This window comes from Sycon ciliatum, chromosome 3 (assembly GCF_964019385.1).
Source record: "Sycon ciliatum chromosome 3, ocSycCili1.1, whole genome shotgun sequence".
NCBI lineage: Eukaryota > Metazoa > Porifera > Calcarea > Leucosolenida > Sycettidae > Sycon > Sycon ciliatum.
In genome coordinates this window covers 39,545,298-39,569,604 of record NC_088645.1, presented here as the reverse complement: position 1 = coordinate 39,569,604, position 24,307 = coordinate 39,545,298, and the positions used below count along the sequence as shown (strand labels likewise).

Sequence of the window (24,307 nt, the reverse complement as noted above, 5' to 3'; positions counted from 1 at the left end):
CAATTGAGAAGTGTTATAATTTGCCGCGAAGAGACCAATTGGATTGAAGATGGTGTGTGTGTAAGATGCTCACCTTGTACATGTACAGTGTATCTGTACATGCATTTGGTTATACATGTACATGTACAAAAATGTACATTCAAAAAGTGGTGGACATCACGCAACCCCATACTGTAGATGGGGTTTGTCAACTGACAACCGCTCTCTTTACTTGCTATTCACCCATCGTCAGAAGAGCGGTTGTCAGTTGACAACCATTTTATTGATACTGTACAATACACATGTAGATGTACATGGATATTATAATAACTGCAAATGGGGTCCTGTAGCCTGTAGCTGATGTTCCACATGTTGGCGATGCAAAGGATGATGCAAGTACATGTACATGTACATGGTTAGAAGAGGTCGGTTTGTGACCTCGTCATCTCGTAACTATGGGTCCAGTAATGTCAGTCTATCATTATGAATGTTCCGGCATTTGTGGCAGCGTTAGTGCGAACTTCTGCTAGATAGATTCTCTTCTTCGTGCGCGTGTCTAGATTCTAGGGCCATACCATAGGCATTGTGTACTACATGTATGCATGTCGCAGCATCACTTAGCGTTTCGGCAACGCCACTCGGAACTTTGGTCACCTTCACCTTCTTTGGGCATGCCACTTTTCTACTGTGGAAAGGATGCCACGTTAACCCTATCGAAATACAATGAACAATGTAGATTCATCCCTTTATCTACTATTCATTCGTTATTATACATGTGTACATACATTATACATGTACATGTACATGTACATGTACATGTATATGACATGTACCTCCACTGACGTGCTCTCAATGACTTGAATGAGCGAAACAGCTGTCTATAGACTAGAGGATATACAACATCTTAACCAGGAACGGAGTACATGTATTTCCTCCTTACGGTGTTGTGAATGTGGGCCAAGAGCGTAGTCAGGAGTGGTGGAATGTTTCCAACAACATTTTCAAATGGCCAAGTTCGTCGCAGCTTCAACTTTCTAGGATAAATCAATCAATATAAGCCTCAGAACTTGAAGACTTGTTCGCACGACTTCCTGATTCCTTCATCAGTTTTCCATCGCACTAATCCATTGGAATCGCGCGGTTGTGGCCCGTAAAAGCGACTTTTCCTATGTCAAAAATCACAGGACAGGTACGTTAAAAGACGTGCGATACTGACGTGGCGGGAGTATGGGAAGAGAAAGGGAAAGACGGGTATACCAGACTCCATTACGGCGTATTTCGTTTTCGTAAAGAATGCTGTCGATGCTGTGTTCTCTACCGGCTTCGCGTATTTGACGTAGATCCACATGTACACGTGTACTTCATGTGAACTCAATCTGCGGAGAGCATGCTGTTTCGTTCTTTGTGAACTCATCAGCGCTGCACAGAGAAAATGAGGCCGAACCTGATAGCACCTGATAGCAATGAAAATATAATTTCCAAAGGCAGACTTCAACCAGGCCCAAACGTACGTTTCCAGAGTGCTCAAATGTGATAATCACTTGTCTTGTTCTCTCTGTTCTCTGGGTAGATGTGGAATTACTCGTCTTTAGATATGCATGTACAGTCAACTTCGCTAATAACGACTGCGGATATAACGACAATTCGCGAATAACGACAGAATGTCCATGCCCAGAGCAAAGTCCCATCCAACAGTAGTACAATATAATGAGACTTCGGGTATAACGACACTTCGCGAATAAGGACACTTTTTTGATACCCCGCCGCCGAGTGTCGTTATATGCGAAGTTGACTGTACATGTATAATCCTTACTATGAATAATAATGTCCTGCAGAGTCTTGCATGCATGCTACTGACAGCCGTCAGGCATAATCTACTTTGTGTTCTTTGATTTCGTGCCATCGCAGGTTGAGGAAATATTCTGGAATGGCAAGCGCCTGTTTATAGCACTTCGCGCCCTGTCAGATTTGCACAATACTAGATTTGTCACTTCTGGCAACAGATGGCCGGCCTGATTTTCCCTAGACCAAGACACTGTACCAGCAGCCTAACTGTCACTGGGAATAATACCGGGCGGCCGGCTACGCTATAGCTAGCTATGCCCATAGCCCACACACGTCTACTAGTACATGAACATAATACATTTTTGTACGTCACGTGCACACATGTGCATCGCACACATGTGAGTATGTATCGCACAGAACACTGTGACTGCAGGCAATGAAACAACAGGCCAGGCGGTTCACATGGAACGCGAAAACATTCACAAGAGGTTTCCTCCTCATGATGGGACAGAATAGAAGACATTTTCACCAAAAGACTAGTCATGGCGAGAGTGTTCAAGCCTCTGACTGGGCGTGGATTGTACCAATTGCCTGTGAGCTACAGTGCTCACAATGGAAATCCGACCCCCTGAGCGGTGCGCTCGCATGGCAAAGACCCGGCATGGCCTCGTGGCACTACAAAATAGAGGCCACCAGAAAGTGAACGCACCGCCCAAGGGGTCGGACTTCAGTTGCCACTGGCTTACATACAGATTCAAGAAGCACGCAAAACACGGTCAATACCAAGGCAGATGCCTCTCAGGACTGATCTGGACCATACATTGGTCTCTCCTGCACACAGGACCAACAGGCAACATACATATGGGAAGATTTCAAAAACGAGAGGTCAGCGTTAAGAATACAAAAGATCGTCGCAACAAAGGAGGTAGCTTTTCAACAAAAATGATAAAAATACGTTTGACATCAAGTTCAACATTTCGATGTATGCCACTATCAATGAACAGGAAGAAAGAAATTACTTTGAGAAATATGATTGCGGTACTCTTGGCACCCACACTACATGGCAATGGTTGTGGATTTAGGTTTAAAAGAAAGAGGGAGATTTATAATAATTCAATACCGCCCTAAGCGTCAAAAGTTTACCAGAAATCACTGCCAAGAACATAAAACGCTTTGTACATTATACAGGCTCAACTGTCAATCGTAGCAGTTATGTTTCCCAACGTCCAAAACCATATTTGTTCAGACGATGAACATCATAAGTACTTGTTGGTCAACCTCAAAACGCACACCCCCTCTACAAGAACGATTGTAGATAGCAAATTACGGGTATATAATTGTCCTCATGAAGAGATCCGTATGCAGAAGATGGCTGGAAGCGTGGTGCCGTTTGCCTCGATCAGCAAGCCACCAGTCTTCAGGTCGACAATCACCTTCTCATTGGTGGCCTTGGACTCGAGAGTACAATAACATACCTGGTCGTTATAGTACTTTTTCTTGTATGAATGCAGCTTCTCGATCTCAGTATCCTTGTCCGCCATCCGACGAACAGCTTCATCTTCGATAGCTTGTGAATAGGGTATCCAAACCCTCCTAGCCTCGCCAGCGTCCTCAAAGATTTTCGAAGGGTCCTCCGTGGAGAACTCCAAATTCAACTTACGCATCTCGTCACTGGCAAGCTGAAGCCAGTAGAAATCGTCAGTCGTCTTCGGTCCTTCGCCATCACCATCTACACTGGTACCATGTTGTGGCGGCATCTTGCGGATCGCGAGGAATGAAGTCGGTCCCCGGCGCTCGCAGAAGACCTTGAACTGAGGCAGGTGAGGCGTTTGATCTGCATTAGAAGAACACAAAAAAAGAGCAACAGTCCGTACGAGGAAATTATCGAGAGAAACAGAATCACCACCAGGTTAGCTATGGAAACTGCCCACTGCCACCCGCTCCAGCTCAAGTTGACGCTGCCCGTGCGCATTCGTAGCAGCCTCCGGGGTTCCTACCCAGACTGAAGTATTCCTGTGTGGAACAGCCTACCAGCGACGATTCCACCAGCAAGGCCGCAAATCAGACAGCTCCAGTCCCTCAAGGAAAAATGCAACAAGTGTCTGCTGCACCTGAACTGGCATGCAGCCACCGAAGCCTTATGAAACAGTCTAGGCCAGCGCCTCACTAGCATTCTCCCTCCCCCCACCCCCTCCCTTACCACAATGTGATGTTATCTTTCACTCTGCTTCTCTCACGACCATCAACCCATTGTCCTCGTTCTTCACTATTATTTATTTCCCCTCCTCCTAGCGCGAGCTCCGGTGTGGGAGCAAACCCATTCCTAAACAAAATCATCACCGAAGTCGCAACCTCTATTTCGTACTGTTGGGCCCAGTGCGGGCATGCGACTAGCTGGTTTGGCGGTGACAGCGTTGTGAATCACTGAGGATCCTCTACGTCTGTTCTCACCGTCCAGGAGCGACACTGACTCACGCTGCTATCTGGTGTTCACGAGGTGTGATGTTTGTGCCTGGAGAGCACTATATAAGTGGTGCTCTTCAGGCACAATCTTCCTCAGCCTACTCAAGCTCAACTAATGAGGGGTGAATTCCCCGAAACACTGTGTATTGAGCAGGGAGTGGTGCTTTCTTGCAGGTTTGCCGAGTCAAAGGTTCGATGGACTTCTCGTGTTCTCTGGATGGCAGTCGTGAGTCAGTCAAGTGTCAAGTGTCAAGTCGTCGGCGGAATAGCGCGAGCTCCAGTGTGGGAGCAAACCCATTCCTAAACGAAATCATCGGCGAAGTCGCAACCTCGATTTCGTAATTTTTGGCCTTACATCAATTAGCGCCATTCGGAAATACGCGCCACACTTCAAACAGTACGTTTGACGGGCGCGGCTCGTAGCATCGTTGTGTGCAGAATGATCAGGTGTGCGTTGTCTACAGTGTGCAAAATCTGGATTTCAACTACTTTCGTCTTGCATTACTGGACTGCGTTGCTACCTGTATGAAGGCTGTAACTGGTAGCGATTGTTTGCTACGTTTTCTGATCGTCTAAAGGATCGTCTATTGTTTTCTCATGCACTTGATTATGGCACTTTAAAAAATATTCACGGTTCGAGCGAGACCCGGCTTGAGGCCTAGTTTTGCGCATCCGTAAGAACGCCACCACCATCTAGAATCAAGGCGCAGATGCAGCTCCAAAGCGGTGGGAGGTGTGCAGATCAGACCCACTGCAAATTGGTCTAAGACCGAAATCCCAGTAATTGCATCCATGTTTCCCTCGTGCCAGGCCACGCATTTCCAATTAATTGCGGGTCGCAGAACGGCTGGAAATTTTTCTTCCGCTTCCATGGCATATTCAGTTCTGGGCACGCAGTTAACCATTGCCCTGGTATAAATGCTTTACTACAGTTATTGCCTGACCCTTGATGAGCCAGAAATGTCCAAGTGCCTGGGAGCAATTTCACCAAAATGTAGTAAATGTGAGTACAGCTACGTCAGTTTGGGACTATGATACAATTGTCAGTCTATCCTTACTGACGTAAACAAATCCATGGTGGAAGATGCACGCTGGAAGTTATTGGAATGACTTTGCAGAGCATTACCAAACGTAGGGGTCTATATTTCTCTATGTAGAGGACAGGCTAACACCAGTATCCCCACACTTACCATAAGCTGCGACGGCGTGTACACTGCACGGCTCCTTGCCTTGCGAATCACCATAGGCCAACACCCTGCAAGTGCCGAGTTGGTCGACTAGAACTATGGGTGACTGGTAAGGAATGGGACCGCTTGCAGTGTGAAAACAGGAGCTCTTACTAGTCCTAGGACTATCTGGCTGCATTCCCGCCACAACAGCTCGCGACATAGCAACACCGTCTGACTGATCCTGTCCACTACCGTTCGTTGCCATCGATTGGATCACTGGCAGCGTCAAAGCTAGGAATAAACGGGGCCAAAACGGCACCACCACGTGGTCTGCAACCGTCAGCTAAGCGTGTTACTCCAGGGACCTTGGTGGCTTGAATCAGCGTGCCCAGCGTCACAGCCTTCATTTATTCGCACATCGTCCCACAGGGAAACGAAAGGCGTCTACTTCGGCGATATCGTCAGGGCTGGTTGTACCGTGATTTGCTACGATTACGAACTTGAACTCAACCGCCTGAATCAAACAATCTTTTTCCTAGTGCGGCCCTCCGAAATATAGTTAGAAAATAGTTCCGCGCGTGCCCAGCAGTTCGTACACGATACCCTGAGTAGACCTCATGTAGGGACAAGGAATACGAGCCACGCTGCCATGTAAGACATCGGTTGCACAGGATCAGAACGAAAGAAAACACTGGACTTATGGACTTGAGAGCATCCTTGATTTTATTTCCCTAACCAAACATGAGAGATAGCGTCAGCAAAGGATGATACACTAGCGCTATGCATTATACATGACTGTACTACTAGTACTAGTGCAGCCATTCAAGTAACAAAAAATCATCAGGCACTCCACCCTACTCCCTAGCCTGCGCGCCAGCCCTGGTCTGGCTGACACAGCACACACACACGCCTGCTTTTCCGCATATCGTTGCGTTGGCCTTTTTTTTCGCGCGATCGCACAAGTGCACGTGCTGGTATCATGCGCGATAACTCCAAGCTAATGTTCGATGGCATAGATTACGCCACGAATCTGTCCACCTGTCTCAGAATCAGACAGTCGATTCTTGAATCTAGGACTAAATCTCTGTCACATGAGCGGGAGAGCAACGGACGCTGAAAAAAATCCGAGAACGATCAAGATGTTGGCGTACGAGTAGAGTCAACTTGTGCTAACTCGGGCTACAGTCTTTTCTGCTGACGTTTCAGATTTGAATGCCTTGATGTCAATCGGTCAGCATGGGCATTCGGGAAGATCCCAATGTCAATGATGTCATAATTACCGCCCCTCGGGGAATAACCCTGCAATGGTGTTGAACGTGTGTTGGAGCACGCGAGCAAATCACCAAGCATGGCGGGGAAATATCTTGAGATACCGGGTCTTCTTTTGCTTCAAGATTCTTGGGCGAGTTTCAAACATGTTTGGAGAATCATTCCTGATCTGATCATGGACTGGATCGAATCATTGACACCATGCCGCTACGCGGGAGCACGGGGATTTCCACTAGCGCCTGGAGTGCCGATGTCCAACATTCAAGTCAGTGGAACTCTCCGCAGTGTACAGTGTGTGTTCTTGCAGGAAGCATAAGCCAGCCTCAGCCAGGCCAGGATTAGCAGTAGCCACTAACTTATCCTCTTGTTATACATGTATGCCCTACGCACAACCTACAGAATTGTATCTACATGTACATTACTTCATCTGCCTGAAGATGGTTGTGACCTAATGCTAGTAATGGGAAACGTAGAGTCGCAATACAGCTGCATCTCTTTCACTATGGGTGTGAGTCTGCAACGATAATTATTAATTTTTTATCCGTCCACTCCCGACTGGTTTGATCCGTCCACTCACGACTGGTTATATCTATCGACACTCTCGACTGGTATGATCCATCCTCTTCAGGCTAGTTTCATCCTTGAACTCGCGAATTTAAACTCCATTGCCAGGGGAGTTGCCATTTAATACCATCAACGGGAAACTGCATCCATTGCACAGGTATACATGTACATGTACAGGTACATAGCAGACTCAGCGGAGGACGTTCAGGTTGGTTGTAACTCTGAGTTTCATGCCGCTAGGCAATCATCAGACAACTGATACTCGGGTCTACCCAACAGTATGCTTATAAACACATATGGGCACAAGCATAAACAAATTTAGCGCTAAATCTGGTGTGAGGTATGGGGAGAAAGCTGGCGCGGGCCAAGGAGAGAAAGTGGAAGTGCCAGAAGGGGGGCGGGCAACAGGCAGGTGTGAGCATGAAAGCGCGGAAAGAGGTGATGGGGAGGCAGTGTACAGCAGATGGGTGGAGGTCCTAGGAGGATGGCGGGCAATGGGCCAGTAAGATCGCTACAAGTAGGGAGTCGTTTGGTGGCGGGCAGGCGTGAGCAGAGTGGCATCACCAACAACAGGCCAAGGGATTGTGTTAATAATGGGTGCTCAGGCAAAGTGCAGTACAGTACTTGGTCAGTTCATTTGATAGGTGTGAAATTTGCGAGGCGGAACTTATTCTCGTGCCTGCATTTCGAGACCATCTCAGACCGCTTGTTGAGTAGGAGCTTCTTGGGTGTAGTCAGGATGTGGAATTTTTCCGCGGTACATACGTGTAGATTGCATTTTTTTGACTCACATCTGTATGATCGGCTCTTCTCCCGCACCTTCCATGTAATGGTCAACGGCTTTCCCTCGCTCTTCAGCTCCCATACATTGTACGTGTTTTGCGAGCTCAGTGCTGTTTGTGTATTTTTCATGACGCATAGAGCTCAGGTGGTTGGCGTGACGGGCTTTGAAAGAAACATAGATAGATAGTACGGAGGATTAGCAAGACGAAATTCGCGTTCGCGTTCGCTCTCCAAGGAAAGTCGAACTCAGTGACGGAATTCGCGTTATGAGAAGGATTAGCAAACAGAATTCACACATGCATGACGTGGACACCACGTACATTGTGTACAGACAGTACAGCGTGGTAAATTTATGACTGCCCTGACACGAATCCGCGATTCGTGATTCGTGTTAGGCCTTGACGGATTATGTTAATATTTTCGTGAAATTATGCTTTTCGCATTGCTAAAAAATGGCAAAATTATGCTATTTTTATGCTAAAAGTTATCATATTATGCCGGATTATGCTCACATATGCTGCTAATGTACAGTATATGATGGTTCTGTGCAAAATAACAGGGGAATTGTTTTGTAGAGGGCGTTGTACTGTAGTAGCAAAAGTTCAACGGGGTCAACGCACCATCCGACCTACATGTACAGTGTAGCTACGACCGTCACCAAGAGTAGGTTTATGTACTCTTGCCGTCACTGATTGTAGTGGACTGGACATGTTATCAAGGGAGTCGTAAACCTACGACTTCCTGGTGCATCTACTTGTATTTGACACTTGTAGAACATGTACACCTGTATGGATTTTGATGCGAACAGGCGGATTATTCCAATTTATGCAATCCAGTTCACGAACTGAAAAATGTTTGCGAACGCGAACGCGAATTTCGTCTTGCTAATCCTCCGTAATAATGAGTGTTGCAATTCCTTACGCATGTACATGTACACTACATGTACATGTACATGTAGTGTACATGTACATGTACACTACATGTACATGTACATGTAGTGTACATGTACATGTACAGTGTTTTTGTAGCTCTGACTGACTGGTTCTGCTTCGACTGTTCTGCGCTGACTGCTTTGCTGTATGCGAGTGTAGTCGTGGCGAGTGTTGCCTGTATGGCTGACAAGAGTAGTGAGAAGGGTCCATGTCCCAAAGGACGCCGGTGCTGCCCCTGCTCCGGGAATGGGACCTGCCGAACAAATTGCTCATGCCGACAGGAAAGTCGCTCCTGCACTAATTGCACTCCTGACAGGAAGCAGAAATGCTCAAACCGAACCGTACCGATTCAAACAGCTGTCGTAGCTGACGCAGCGGAGACTGTCTCAGCGGAAAATGTCTCAACGGCTGGAGACCCGCCGAGGCCGAGGGCTAATCCGCCGCTACAAAGTGTTGTAGGTGAACTCGCGGCGTCACCCTCTGACTCTGAAGTCCAGCTGTTGACGGAACTTGCCGGGTCGCAAGCCCAACCTATGGTCGAACCGGGCTCCGACGACACCGCCGTCACCGAGGCCACAGTTGAATTTGATAATGATGCAGTCAATGCTGCCTTCCTGAGCGCAAAATTTCAGAGAGCGTTTGGTGCTGAACTGGTCAACTCCGACGGTGGTCCGGATTGTGAAATCAGGCAAATGTGGTGGAAAGCTGTAGCTTTGCATGGGAAGCAATATGGCCTGCCCGACGGAGGGGTCGGAACACGCTTCGTCAACATTTTAGCTGAAAAAAAAAAAAAAAAAAAATTTCACGGTTCGCGTGAGACTCGGCCAAAGGCCCAGTTTTCCGCATCCGCAGGAACGCCACCACCCTCTTGGATCAAGGCGCAGAGAAATAGAAAAATGCAACAATAGCCAACAACCTTCAGAGTGTGAATTTCTTTTCACTGCTCTCGTTCTTTTTTTTTTTTTTTTTTTTTTTTAAACGATGTACACAATGTACTATTTCTTTTTTTTTTTTTTTATTATGCAATAACATGTTATTTATAAAGACAGGACAAGTGAATAATTAGTCAGTCCATTGTTCATGATGATCTCCGACGGTTACGTCGGCAAGCGAGCCTCCACCACTGCCAAAGCAGCGTGGGCTCCGCAGGAGGGTGCAAATTTCAAACCAAAATTTAAACGCCTACAACCGCGAATGCACATGATACAGGATTTCAGAAGGCTGAAGGAAATCCTGCATCTAACAAATGCCATAACATGAGAGTAGTGCTCACCCCTCTTCTCCGCCAACAGATGAGCAATTCGTTTGTACAGTGCTGTTGATGCCGGACCCATTCCGCCACTGGCTGACATGACCGCCGGAACAAAGGAGGCTTGCTCAACCTGCCTCACCCGCTCCTCATAGTGCCTTCTCTTTTCTTTTTCATGTCGCTGATACACAATAGTATGTGGTGCAGATCGATTTGAGCGTGAGTGAGGATTAAAAACCCGTATATCAATAAGTGTACGCTCAAAACGACTGCCCCACAAACCATTGGCAGCGACATCCAACCGGGCACGGTCTTCCACATTTGCGGTCCGGTAGCGAAGACGCTCCCCCGTCAGCGGTTGCAGCAAGGGCTCGATGGACACACTGGTGCACACCTCGTCCAGCAGCCGGGCCGTGACGTCCCGAATACCATTGTGTCTAATGGAGGGAAACCCTCCATAGGGGCACGACAGGGAATGCGCGACAGTTGCCTCTTGGCCGCAAGAGCAGTGTGACGGTACCCTGGCCGGTGTCCATCCGTAACGGAGGCAGAGTCCGTCCCAAAACTCTCCCTTTGTTAAATTAAAATGATATTTCTTAAGTGGACGGCACGTCAGCCAGCTCGACGACCCTTTCTCCTTCGCGACTTCTATGACATGTCGTAGCGACTCCGACGCACTGCCCGATATCGCGTCGAATTCCAGTTTCTGATGACGTCGAGAAGATGCCTTGGCGTCTCTCTTGGCCGATCTGATTAACACTACCGAGTCACCGATGGAGCCATCCCCTGACAAGATTCTCCGATTCTCCGTTCTGCAACGTAACAAGTCTATTCGCAAAGGAAAGGACATCCGGCCACTCCTCACAAGACGGATGGATATGTGGGAGAATGGTCACATCTCTGAACTACTGCGTGAGGCTCAACGGTGTGATACTCAGCTGCTGACCAGCATGTGTCCTATGTCGCCAGAGCAAATAGAGCGGACCTTCAACCGTCTTATGCTCGAAGGCAGGGTCAGATCCGCGGTGCGTCTAATCACAGATCGATGTGGTGGAGGTGTACTGGACCCTGGTGGTGAGGCTCATGGCAAGGCTGGCCCACTTGGTAGGACCGTGTACGATGTGCTTCAAGAGAAACACCCGGAGCAACAACCCGCCGATCCAAGAGCATTCCTTGAGTGCGAGGATCTGCCCCTGCTGGAGGATGTTCATATCACTGGTGCAATGATTGAACAGGTGGCCCGTCGACTCTTCGGCAGTGCCGGTCCCAGTGGGACCAACTCTGAGAAGTGGAGAACGTTCTTGCTATCCCATGGCAACGCCAGCAGTCGCCTGCGGGAAGCTGTGGCCGCCTCAACCCGTCGACATGCAAATGGAATCGTGCCCTGGTGCAACATGCGAGCATTCCTTGCTCGGAGAGGCATTGCACTGGACAAGCTACCAGGGGTGCGGCCAATCGGAGTGGGCGAATGCAGGCAGCGCATTGAGGCAAAGGCCATGGCCCTACGGGAATTGATGTCCAGGAGGTCTGTGGGGCTGACCAGCTATGCTCGGGTGCAAAAGCTGGGATTGAGGCAGCTGTTCATGCTATGAGCGACGTTTTCACCGAGGATGACACTGAAGGACTCCTTCTTGTCGATGCAGCTAATGCATTTAACTCGCTAAGCCGTCCCGCGCCCCTATGGAACTGCCGGGTGCTCTGGCCGAGATGCGCAAGGTTTCTATTCAACGCCTACCGTGGGTACGCTGTGATCATCTTGAAAGGTTCCTGTACATCCGAGGTCCATACCCTTCTCAGCCGGGAAGGTACTACTCAGGGATGTCCCCTGGCTATGCTAATGTATGCCATTGGTCTGCACCCTCTGATTGAGAGTTTGAAGGAACCCAGCCAGCACACCCAAAACTGGTACGCTGATGATTCTTCTTGTGCGGGACGGTTGCGCAACATCAGGAAGGGGCTCGACCGCCTTATCGATCAGGGTGAAGCTTTCGGCTACCAAGTTGAGCCGACAAAGAGTATCATTATTGTTTCCCCGGATCTCGTTCAGCAAGCTAATGATATCTTTGGGGATCTGAACATCCAAGTAGCCACATCCGCCCGTTTCCTAGGAGGCTGTATCGGTGAACCTGACGGAGTGAGATCGTTTGTCAAGGAGAGAGTGGAGACGTGGGTGAGCAGTGACAATTGCCTTGCCGCTGCTGCCAGGAAATACCCCCAGTCGGCGTATTGTGCGTTGAATCGCTCGCTCTCATGTGAGTGGGCATACCTGCAGCGTGTTGTCCAGGGTCTTGAGGAGGAGTTTGCTCCGCTTCGAGACGTCATCCTGGAGCAATTTGCCCCAGCCATCCTTGGGCGGGAGGTTCTTCCTCGGGAACACCAGCTCCTCACCCTGCCAGTCAAGTATGGTGGCTTGGGTTTGGCCGATCCTGTCCACACAGCACCCCAGGCTTACCAGAATTCGAGAAACGCAACTGACATCCTGCGCAACTCAATCCAATCTGGTAACCCCGTAAACGTAAATGATCACAGCGCTCACTGTCGCCGCATCACAAGCCAAATCAGCAGGCAACGAGATGTGATTTCCGCTGAAATCAGCCAATCAATTCTCAGTGACCTGCCACAGCTTGAGGAGCGCACCCTCTCCCGCATCGTACGGGGAAATGCCTCCGGATGGCTTACGGTGTTGCCCCTGAAGCGCGAGGGGTATGATCTGTCGAGTACAGAATTCCGCGATCAACTTGCCATCCCCTATGGTCGGCAGCCGCTTGCCCTGCCAGCGCAATGTGATGGTTGCGGGAAGCCTTTCTCTCTCCAGCATGGCCTTGACTGCCCGAAAGGTGGACTTATCAAGCGAGGCCACAATGATCTGCGTGATAGCGATGCAAAGCTAGCTGATATGGCATTCGGTGGTGTTGTCGTCGAGCCGATCATGGTGCCGGAGGGTGATCGGACGGGGCAGCCTGCTCTTCGGGCAGATTGGCTTGCCCGGGGTGTGTGGGAGGATAACAGGGTGGCGTTTTTTGATAATCGCATCATTGATGCCAACGCACCCAGTTACTCCCATTCATCCTGGGAAGCTACTTCCAACCGCGCTGCTAACGCGAAGAAAAAGAAGTATCGTCAGGCCTCCGAGGACCTCCGTGGGTCGTTCACACCACTGGTTTGTTCCACGGATGGGGTGCTACATCGCGAATACGCCAGCTATCAGAAGCGACTTGCTGGTCGCCTCGCCCTCAAGTGGGACAAGCCATTTTCAATCATCATGGCTTGGGTGCGAGTTCGCAGCCAATTTGCAGTGATCCATGCAGTCGACCTCCGGCTACGCGGGTCTAGAAGGCGCCTGACAGGCCTGTCGACGCAGGATGGTGCTGGGGTAGGCATCGGCCATTGAAAACTGAATTCTGTCTGTTTTACGTGGAATTTCTTGGAGTTTCCCAATGTATTGTACTTGAATAAAATCAATTTTTTTCACGTCTACATGACTTTATTTTGCCCGTAAAAGAGGCCGTTACACCGTAAAAAAAATGTACATGTACATGCGTACATGTACATGTACATGTACTGTACATGTAATGCGTAAGGACTTGCAACACTCATTACATTATCTATCTGCATGTACATGTACATGTATGTCCTTGGTATTTTTCCTTCTTCTTTTTCTTTTCAAATAAACAAAGCCCTACTGTAACACAATTGGATGACAACATAAAACAAGACACAAGGGCAGTAGAGATGACGCGCCGATGCACTGAGAACAAGTCGACGCACGGCGGCACCTGAGGTCTCGCAGCGTGAGAGTTGCAATCAGGCGAGAAGCCACTACATTGTAGATGGATGCGACTAGATGGTTGGAGGGCGACAGCATTTCCAATGGCAAATGACCCACACAGCGTCTGTTCTCATAATTATTTTTATGTGCAACACCGACTAACGCCACTGCCTGGTGTTCGAGATGGTGTTTTTTTGCGCTGGATACGGAGCCTCACTGTACATGTACGTTGGTATCCCTAGTAGTGGTGTACAAGTTTAATGTAAGTGAATAAGAGAATGTGTGTGTGTGTGTGTGTGTGTGAGATTAAGAAAATGAATGTGTGTGTGCGTGTGTGTGAGATATAGAGAATGAATGTGTTTGTGTGTGTGTGTGTAAAAGAGAGATTTAGAGAATATGTGTGTGTGTGTGTGTGTACGCGCGTGTGAGTGTAGGAGTATGTGAGAAAAGGGAGAGAGTGTGGGTGTATGTGTGAAAATGTGTGGGCATGTGTGGATTTGGCATATAAGTCCCCAGCTCTATTCTATATCATTCACGCTGGAACTGCTGCTGCATAGCCCCAAGTCTGAAGACTTGGCAACTTACTTCACGCCTGCACCTGACTCTTGCGCTATGATACACGTCGCCTATGATACCCCTCAGAATTTTCCACCTTGCTTCCCCTTATGTTCTGGCTGCCCGTTTTGGATCCATCAGTTACCTGATGATCGTAGTAATACGTGAAACTCAGAGTTGTAACAAAGCTTCCAATCTCTCTCTTCTGTAGGTGATTGTACATGTATTGGCTTGGACAGCACTACATAATGCAGTACTGTTGAAGAAGAAATTTCGTCAGCCTACTCAAGCTCAACTGATGAGGGATGAATTCCCTGCAATACTGTGTAGTGAGCAAGGAATGTTGCTGTTTTGCAGAATAGCGGAGCAGAAGGACAAGGTTAGATAGGATTCTTGTGTGCTCAAGACTCAGTCGTGAGTCAGTCGGCATGAAGCGCGAGCTCAGATATTTGGAGCAGGCACTTCCTCCAACTGTCTTCTTGTTTGATTTTTCGTGCCGACCGATCATAGTGCTGCTTCATGCAAAGCATCCCTAACAGTTTTCAACGCCTCCTGTGTACATATTGGTACCACCTCTGACCTACAATTCCACCTCAGATTGGTACGAATGGCTTGTATCCAAATTCCAAAATTTCCCGTAGCGTATCTGGTTCCGGTGGCGGCATTCCCTCCCCCCTCCCCCCCCCCCCCCCTGCGACATGCGGAATGCCCCATACATGTACGTACATACTGTATATTCTGGTCATATCCAATCTGGCTATACTGTACTACGAATCGGTGATCACTACTGGTGTACGTTCCACTGAAGGTACGGGCATCTGTGAGGAGTTGCTTCTGGCTTTGATGGCACCATACATGTACATGTATATACAATGTAGTCAATATAATTATGTAGTTGTATACAGGTACAATGGATCCAGAAACGTCGCGCTGTAGACCTTGCCATGTTGTTTTGTGCATGGCACTGTGTTTGAACGCGATATTACCTGGGAATACCCAATGTGTCTCCAGGAAACAGCTCATGAAGAATTCATTGCTCCACTTGATGCCCAATTTCGCCTCTCACACCGAAACATACGCCGTAGTGAAAACATTCGGACTCCATGCAGATACGTCGAGTCCCACTGCCAAGCATTTCGTAGGATAAAAATTCATACATACATGTACATGCATGTACTCGTACATGTACTCCATCTGTGTGCAACCCCCCCCCCCCCCCCCCCACCATGCTGCATTTGCTGGCTATGTCTTTGGCCTCCGGCATCGTTGGACCTTCCTCCAGCGTACCATGCCTCCAATGGGCACTCATATGCAACCCTTGCTCAGCGCTATTCGCAGCCATTTGTTACCCGCCCTTACCAAGCATGAGGCCAGTGACGCCGATATGGATATGTGGTTGCGCTTCCAGCTCGATATGGAAGTCTGTCGTTGGACAACCCCGTCATCGATTCCTACCGCAAACACGCGGCATCGGCTGAGTGCACCGCTAATCCTGCAACCCAGATCACCACGGGCGGCTGGGACCTGATAGGGAACATCAGACAAGACCATGAAGCAAAGACTGCCCTGAAACAGAATCACCGCGCCACCCTCGACACCAAGGCTAACGAAATCCAGTCTCGGCTGGCCGAGCCACAACAACGGGCCATCGCGTTGGCAGGAGGGAAGGGAGCCTCCAGCACACTCACAACAATACCGGTGGCTGAGCACGGATTCTTCTTCGACGTCAAGTCAGACTTCCATGACCACGTGCGCATGCGATATTGTTGGCCACTGGACAACCTGCCAGGTTCTTGCCCATGTGGAGAACGCTACTCGGTGGATCATGCGCAGATTTGTAAACTCTCCGGCTTCATCCATATGCGTCACAATGATCCTACCGACTTTATCGCCTCATGCATCAAGGAGGTGCATTGTGACGTTGAGGTGGAGCCGAAGCTCCAACCTCTCACCTGTGAGGTCCTCCAGCGACTCACTCTCTCTCTCTCTCTATCTCTCTCTCGGATCTCTCTCTCTCTGTTTTTGGTGGACAAAAACATCTCTGGCGTTGATTGCTTTCTTCCTTCGACTTCTGCCGCGCCTTGTTCTCGTACTCCCCTTTATGTACAAGTGGTGTGCAAACCCTCCTTTAATATAATCTGTCGCATTTTTCCCTGAGATGTTTTGATACATAGTGATTATGACGCTCATCATTCGCTTCCTTGTCACTGGACAGTTCTGTCCGTTTGGTTTTAGCGAATTCAAATAAAGAAAACAACAACAATAACAACAACAACCGCCAACACAGATCCGGATGCCCGCGCTGACCTGAGAGCGAAGGGGTTCTGGATAGATAGCAGAAACGCATTCTTTGATACAAGGGTGTTCTATCCCCATTCGTCAAGCTACCGCTCCAGATCCCTCTCCTCTCTGTACCGAAGCCTGAAGGGGAGAAGAAGCGTGCGTATGGGGAGAGAATTCTCCACGTCGAGTATGATTCCTTCACCCCTCTGGTCTTCTCTTCCTGTGGGGGGATGGTCCACGAAGCTTCCATCGTGGTAAAGAGGCTGGCAAGTGCTTTAGCCGTGAAGAGGCGTGCGACGTACAGCCAGATGGTGTGTTGGCTCAGATGCATGCTAAGCTTTTCGCTAGCCAGATCTGCTATTCGCTGTGTCCGTGGATAACGCTCAATTCGCCGCCGTCATTTAGACCATGCCCCTGTCGACCTGGTCCGAGCAGAGGTGGTCAGCTAGACAGTTGTCATCATGTTTAGTTTCTGGGAAATTCTCAATCTCTCATTTTCATGCCAGGCGTAAGCCAGCCCCTGGCTTAACAAAATGGGTGCTCCTTTTTAGTTTAGTTTTTTATCTTCTTTTGAGTTTAGTTTTTCTTCCTTTTAGTTTAGTTTTCCTTCTCTTCTTCTTTTCATTTTGCTTTACCCGTACAAGAGGCTTTGTATGTCCCCCCAAAAAAACTCAATCTGTGCGTACTTGTACAATGTACAATGTACATGTCTGTGTTTCTTGCAAACAACAGATGTCGACCTCATACAGTGTACATTTACCTCACCATGTGACCCCCACACGTCCTGCGCGACCTGCTGCACTTTCGCACTACAACTACATTGTACATGTAAGTCCTGTGACGTTGAACGTTCCTACATGTATAAGTAAGTTCCGCGTGGTAATCCTGAATGTGGAAGACAGAGAAATTGGGCACTTTCGATTACACGCGGCATTTCGGTCAATTCTAGAATTAGTTATTGTTGATGCACAGTTCGATTACACAAAAAGTGACAAATTCCGTCGTTAGAATTAATTTTATCCAATTCCGTCGAATCCATCAATTCTGAAGAGAAGGCGGAATTTCTCTAATTCTGGCGCCAGAATTGCACTGTCGGTGTGTTACCGGTTTGGTCATGACTCAAGCCTCAAGCGCGCGAAGAGCCTGCCTGGCCGGCGTGTGCGCGATGCTAAGTCCACGTGCGCGCGATCGATCGCGAGGGTGTACGTGATTTTATTTTGCGATTGATCAATTTCATTTGTGACATGACATGAATAAAATTCGTTGTGAATTCCAGTCGTTCGTTTACAAGGCCGGAATACGCTCATTCTGGTCATTCCAGAATTAAAAAAACCAGTTCCAGAATTGTGTTAACGTGTAATCGAAAGCGCCCAATGACAGAGTATAGCTCCACGTTTATTGGATCCTGCCTCTTACCTCTTAACGTAGCAACCGAGACTTTGGAAGCATGGCATCACCGGGCACTTTAAACCAGTCATCTTCTGCATTATCGGTGCGGCGATCCCATTAACTTAAAATAAGGCACTTCTTCGGATCGTCAATGCCTTCAAATTTGACCATCAGGGCGAACTGGAGCACATGAGGATCACATCCAGGATTCAGTGGGGAAATCTGTACGTACATTGTACAGGCAAAACCAAGCGCCATTCTGGACTCAAAACATAGAGATTCTTGGAACTCTCCTTTTCAAATACAATTAATTACTCCATGCAGGACCAATCAGCAATTAGCCATTCAACATTTTTTTTCTTTTTTTTGGATTCCCACCTTCCAACCCGGCAAATATTTAGATTTTGATAAAAAAACGATTCAAAGCCTCTCAATTATCGCCTAGGGCGTTCGCTGTGGGTCAGCGTGGCGTAGTGTTGTCGAAGGCTCCCTACCAACACCAGCCGCAACCGATCCGGCCGCAACCTTTCATAAATCCTCCCAGAGCTCGCGGACCACCCCACCCAATGGGTCCGATACAGCCTCCACGATATAGTCAACCCCCTTGGTTTCCATCCTATAAACCAAGAGGGCTGCCCCGCCTGATTGGCCCCATGCTGCCTCCACAGCACTTCTTACCAAGGCAGTTGGCTAGGCGCCAACCCTCGTATTTTCCTCCCCCGCCACGCTCCTGACAACCAACCGAGTCCCCGAGCGCGGCTAAAAATTCAAAACGCCGTCGGAATCGACGAAGATTGAAAAGACGTGCAACAGAATTAATATTTAACGAATCTAAGAACACCACACGGGTTACGATGATCGGAGATATTGAAATCTCCGACACCGCCCGGGACATCTAAAGTCTCGGTCTGAAATTCGTTCCTCGTATAAACACTCTCCCACATAAGTCCTGGGCTGACAATGTCCCTAGATTCCTACGTAATCTACACGTCTATGCATTCTTCATGGGTCAACCAAGCACTAAAAATCAATACTCCAAGATCTTTGGCAAATCTAACTGGACACCACCACCCAATTCCATCCCTATCGAACTCATTGAGTTCAGCATGGACATTGGCACTACTCTACAACACTATCAACCCAAACCCATTAAAAAGAATGTCACACCACCCGAACTAAAAGCCCTCGATACTCTTCGCAACTCTAATCTTGTGGTATGTAGAGCGGACAAAGGCTCCACTACTGTTGTCATGACAATAGACAACTACAAAACCTTATGTTTGGAACACCTTCTAAATAAGGACACAGTCATATGAGATCGTCGATTCCATCCCGGATACCCAACCGGCCCTCGAAGCAGCCTTGCTCCCTATCGAGGATGATTTACATGTACATAGACGTCTCACTAAACAGCTCCGCACGCCCGGTACCCGTACTCCTAACTTCTACGGCCTACCTAAACTCCACAAGAACCCACTCAAAATCCGACCTATTTTATCTTCCATCCTATCACCAACTTACTATTTGGCCCTCTTTATCCACTTCACCCTCTGGCCCACAATTATTAAACACCCATCCACACTCATTAATTCCAAGGATTTACTCACCAACACACGGAACCTGCCTCTAACACACAATTCAGTACTTATGACCATGGACGTAGTTTCTTTATATGCGTCTATTAAACACATTCATAGTCTCCAAGCCCTTGCCTGGCACCTCCACCAGCAAGACATACCCGGTCCGTGGAGAGCAGCTGTAGTTAAAATCATGCGTATAATTCTTAATAATTACTTTACGTTTAATGGTTCCACCTACCACCAACTCCGGGGCACAGCAATGGGTAGTCCTGCAGCAGTGGCTAACGCCAACATTTTTATGTTTCGGATGGAGAAATACCACCTAACAACCTTCTTTGCTTCCTCTCTTCTGGCAAAAAGATACATTGATTACCTTTTCGCCATCACAGTAGAGGAACGGATTAAGCAAATAGTTGATGAACCCATTCGAACTAATTGTCCGGTCAGGTTCACACATGAAACGAGTAAGATAGAAATCATTATGCTCGATCTCAAACTTAGTATCCATAATAACGCAATAGAATCCAAAATCAATTTTAAACAAACGAACAAATTTCAATATATCTCCCCTAGATCATCCCACCCTTACCATACTTGGAAGGCAGTGGCACTTGGAGAGATGATCAGAGCGGGTAGAGGATCTACGAATGAAGCTGCCTCTTTAGGTACTCGTTCTTTTTTAGCTGCTAAACTAATCGAACGTGGTTACTCCAAGTCAGTAGTTAGCGCAGCTCTTTCCTCTACTCACCGTAAACGACCTACTCACTCTAAAAACAACACCACACCACCACTCACCACCACACCACCACTCATACTCCCCTACCTCCCCTACACTCCCCTACCACCCAGGTCTTACAGATCTAAACATGGTGTTAAAACCCTGGGGACTAAACCCAGACTTGACACCATCATAGGCCAGGCACCATTTATCGCCTGGAAAAGACAAAAAGTCTGCCATTCCAGTACAGCGTTACAAAAAGCCCCAACATCACAACAGACTTGCATCGGCACCCCGACATCAAAAGCTCTTGACGTCTAAGGCACATGCTAACATCCGAATGTCGCTGCGAATATTTCAATTCACTTTGATATTCGTTTTTAGTGACGGAGAGAGACGTGAACCTTTTCTACTGCTCAAGTACCCTCGAACCCAACCAGTATGAAGAGTACCAAGCTGATCACATGTACGCGATGTCGCTGCATGACAGTGCATCTTGCAATGCGCATCAGCAGAAATGAATGCCACCCACCTCACAACATCCCATGTTCGTCCGATTGTTTGAGACGGTATACACTTGAAAACTCCGTTCACTAATGCAATGGTCAATGAATGGGACCATCAACCTGGTCCAAAACGCTCTAAGCATGGAATATCAGGACCTTTGTTTAAGACCAAGTGAGAATGAGCATGCTATCACATGTATTGACGGCGTGAAACTTTTCTTTGAAGAGTGTTTTTCAATATGTACAATCTACGGCGCCTACATGAACAAGATTCGGATTGGAACGCAAGGCACACTTACATGTACATGTACACATGTAGATTTGTATATGTATGAGCAGAAATGAATGACACCCGCCTCACCACGTACATTGTACAACTACATTCTTTCTAGGGTCGATTGTATCCACTTGACAACTTCGTTTAAGGATACGATGGTCGATGAATTGGACCATCAACCTGGTCCAAAACACTCTGAGCAAGGAATATCAGGAAGTGTACAGCTCTATAAGGCCAGGTGAGAAGGAGTATACTCTTTATAAAAGGGTTGATGACGTGAAAACTAAAGAGTGTACATGTGCCATGTACACCTACACATGTACATGTACATGTGCCTACATTAGCCCATCGGCCAAATCTCAGAAAGGGCCTCTTTCGGCGAAGGTGATGCACTGAAGCTCCAACTAAACGCCCTTTGGCACACTAGCTCATGAGACCCCATAGAATACGAATCCGTTTGTTGGACGTTGCCAATCCAGTCCAGGATAGTCGAACTGGGTCGAATACCTTCTTCCGATTTTCGTAATTTCGTCCACCATTACATCTTTCTCATCGACTTTTTTTCGCTTGGCGAATGTTCTTGAGCCGCTGAGCAGAATCTACGCACGCTCGAACACTTGAAATGCCTGCATGTTGACGGTTCGCAAGATTCTAGCGAGCTTGGTGGAAATCTATCATTTATTTTGGAATTTTTGGGGGAATCTGAATTAGAACGGTAGAAGCTCATTCGGAGAAGACGGCGTGTCGCCGCTGTCGGATTGTCGCTACTGTGTTTCAGACGTACATGTATTTACTTGAACGTGCTATTGAGGATGGACAGAAGATGAAGTGACGGCTTTCTTGAACACGGACGTTTTGTGTACATTGTAGCTGAAACATCTCATCTGGCGTCTAGAACGCAATTATTATGAGTTGTGAGTGCCAGCTGAGCTGAACACAAGCTGGACACCATTCGTCAGCTGGGAATTTGCATCAAAGCTCTTGATAGCCACGATAAGCATAATTATACAGAGGTAACCTTGTTTGACTCAATACGCATGCAGGTGATACCACTAGTGGCACTACAATGCAAATGGTGCAAAATTGATGCAACAGCGAATATGTACTTCGTACAATCACGAACAATTGTAAGGCAAGTGTTCATGCCTGTCATAGAAGAATTTCAGCCCGGAAGTCTTGTTGTCATGGTCATAAATAATACAGGACTTGAGTTGGCTCTGGACATAAACACACTTGTGGTGAATACGGTCATTATTGCGAGAAAAATATTAAGCCATTGTATGGTAACACCTGATGCCGCACTACAAGCAATATTTCATGTACATGTATGTGAGACTAAATTGCATCCACAAGGCCGTAGATGCATGTAAGCACACAATGCTGTACAGTATAAGTAGTACTAGTAGTCGACATGTGGTGCCTTCCTGCTGCACATGCACATGCGGCAAGTTGGCAACGACACATGACCAATCTGCACCGCACAGCGTGAGCTTAGAAAGGAATATTGCACACATAGTGCTATTTGTGTTCCGATGTCGTTAAGCCGGTATACATGTACTAGTATCCTTATACATGTACCTGGTCACTCGATAGGCGATGCCGACTGTACTAATCTTATCCATATTACCCGATAGGCTATAGCACACTGCGTCAGATCATTATGCAACAAAACAAGAGCTTTGGAGCGAATATACACTGAAGCAAATTAGGTTTCAACGGTACAGCACTAGTCACGATGAGGGGAGTTACGAGGATGGTTAGGCCGTGACACATAGATGATGATTGTTAATGATTCATGCACGGTGGAAAATTACCACCAAATGGCGATGATATTGCTTTCACAACAATGACATCAGTAGGAGCAGTGACACAACCTTACTGCTCCAAGTAGGATTTACAAGCGAGTGAAGGGAGAGCAGACTGGTCTAATAGCAGACCGGGTCTAAGCAAGGAAGTAATCGGCATCAGAGGTGAGCTTGCGCATCAGAAAACAGATGATGATCACCAAACACAGAGAAGTTGGCTATGCGTATGTTTGTGTCACTGTGTGTGCATGTGTGTGTGTGTGTGTGTGTGTGTGTGCATGTGTGTTTGTGTGTATGCGCGCACATCTGTGTGTGAGAGAGAGGCAGACAGACAGATAGCATATGGTGGGAGGGATCAAGGTCTGACCTCAGAGTTAAATGCTGACGGTGTGGAATAGCAACAGTGCGAAATCGGGCAGGGTGGTTAATGGCCCACACTGGAGCCGAGTAGGAGCGCCAGTGGTTGAGGGCTAGCACAGGAGTAGCAGCAGCTCCAGCCTAGGAAGATCAGCTTCTGGATGAAAATCTCCCGGACACAGTAGGTACCAAGCTTCACTAGCAGATTGCCGGCAGGGGTGCACGGCGAGCGCCCGTACAACCCTCAAGCCACCAGCGCCGCAGTACTTGGACACGATCCAGGTGCTCACCCGCCAACAATGCTGAGAAGGCACTGGAGCCATACAGGAACTTATGATCAAGCATGACCACAGCCTTGAAATACAGGGTCCGTCGTTGAATACTGAGACAGCGACGTCTCCTCCACAGAACACCACTCAGCCCCACCATTGCATTATTTTCGCTTTTTCATGAATTTTACAATTGTATTAGAGCACACAGCACTCGATGCAACATTTACCAGTGACTAAATAACTCCGCGTCTCCGACCATAACTGCAGCGTTCCCGTGAGCCTGTTGGATTTCCGTCAGCCTGTTGAGATTATCTTCATCTCGTCACATGTGAGCCTGTGTGTTTCATCCGTATCGTGGCACAATTACACAGACACGATTTCCAACTCAGGCCGGTTCCGTTCCTCGAAGGGTTGGCGGTAAGAATTGCTACGCCGTCTGTGGCTGCATGGGAACTTGGCGAGTCGTCGTCTTTCTCCATAAATCCTGATCGTCACGCGAACAACAGCCACTATTGCCTAAAAACTACGACACAACAGTATCAAGCTCGCCCCAGCAGAAGGACACGAATGACGAGCGCTAAGACGGAGAAAGAGAGACAGGGT

The 24,307-nt window shown here is 47.9% G+C and overlaps 1 protein-coding gene across 1 annotated transcript; it reads right to left on the bottom strand.

Moving 5' to 3' along the window:
- Positions 1-2,620: 2,620 nt before the first annotated feature.
- LOC135812164 (uncharacterized) lies at positions 2,621-6,194 on the bottom strand. The gene is made up of 2 exons (XM_065325487.1): positions 5,418-6,194; positions 2,621-3,598 (listed from the first exon to the last, which is right to left on the bottom strand). The coding sequence occupies exons 1-2, from the start codon at positions 5,659-5,661 to the stop codon at positions 3,108-3,110; spliced, it is 735 nt and encodes a 244-aa protein (XP_065181559.1). The 5' UTR covers positions 5,662-6,194; the 3' UTR covers positions 2,621-3,107.
- Positions 6,195-24,307: the final 18,113 nt, after the last annotated feature.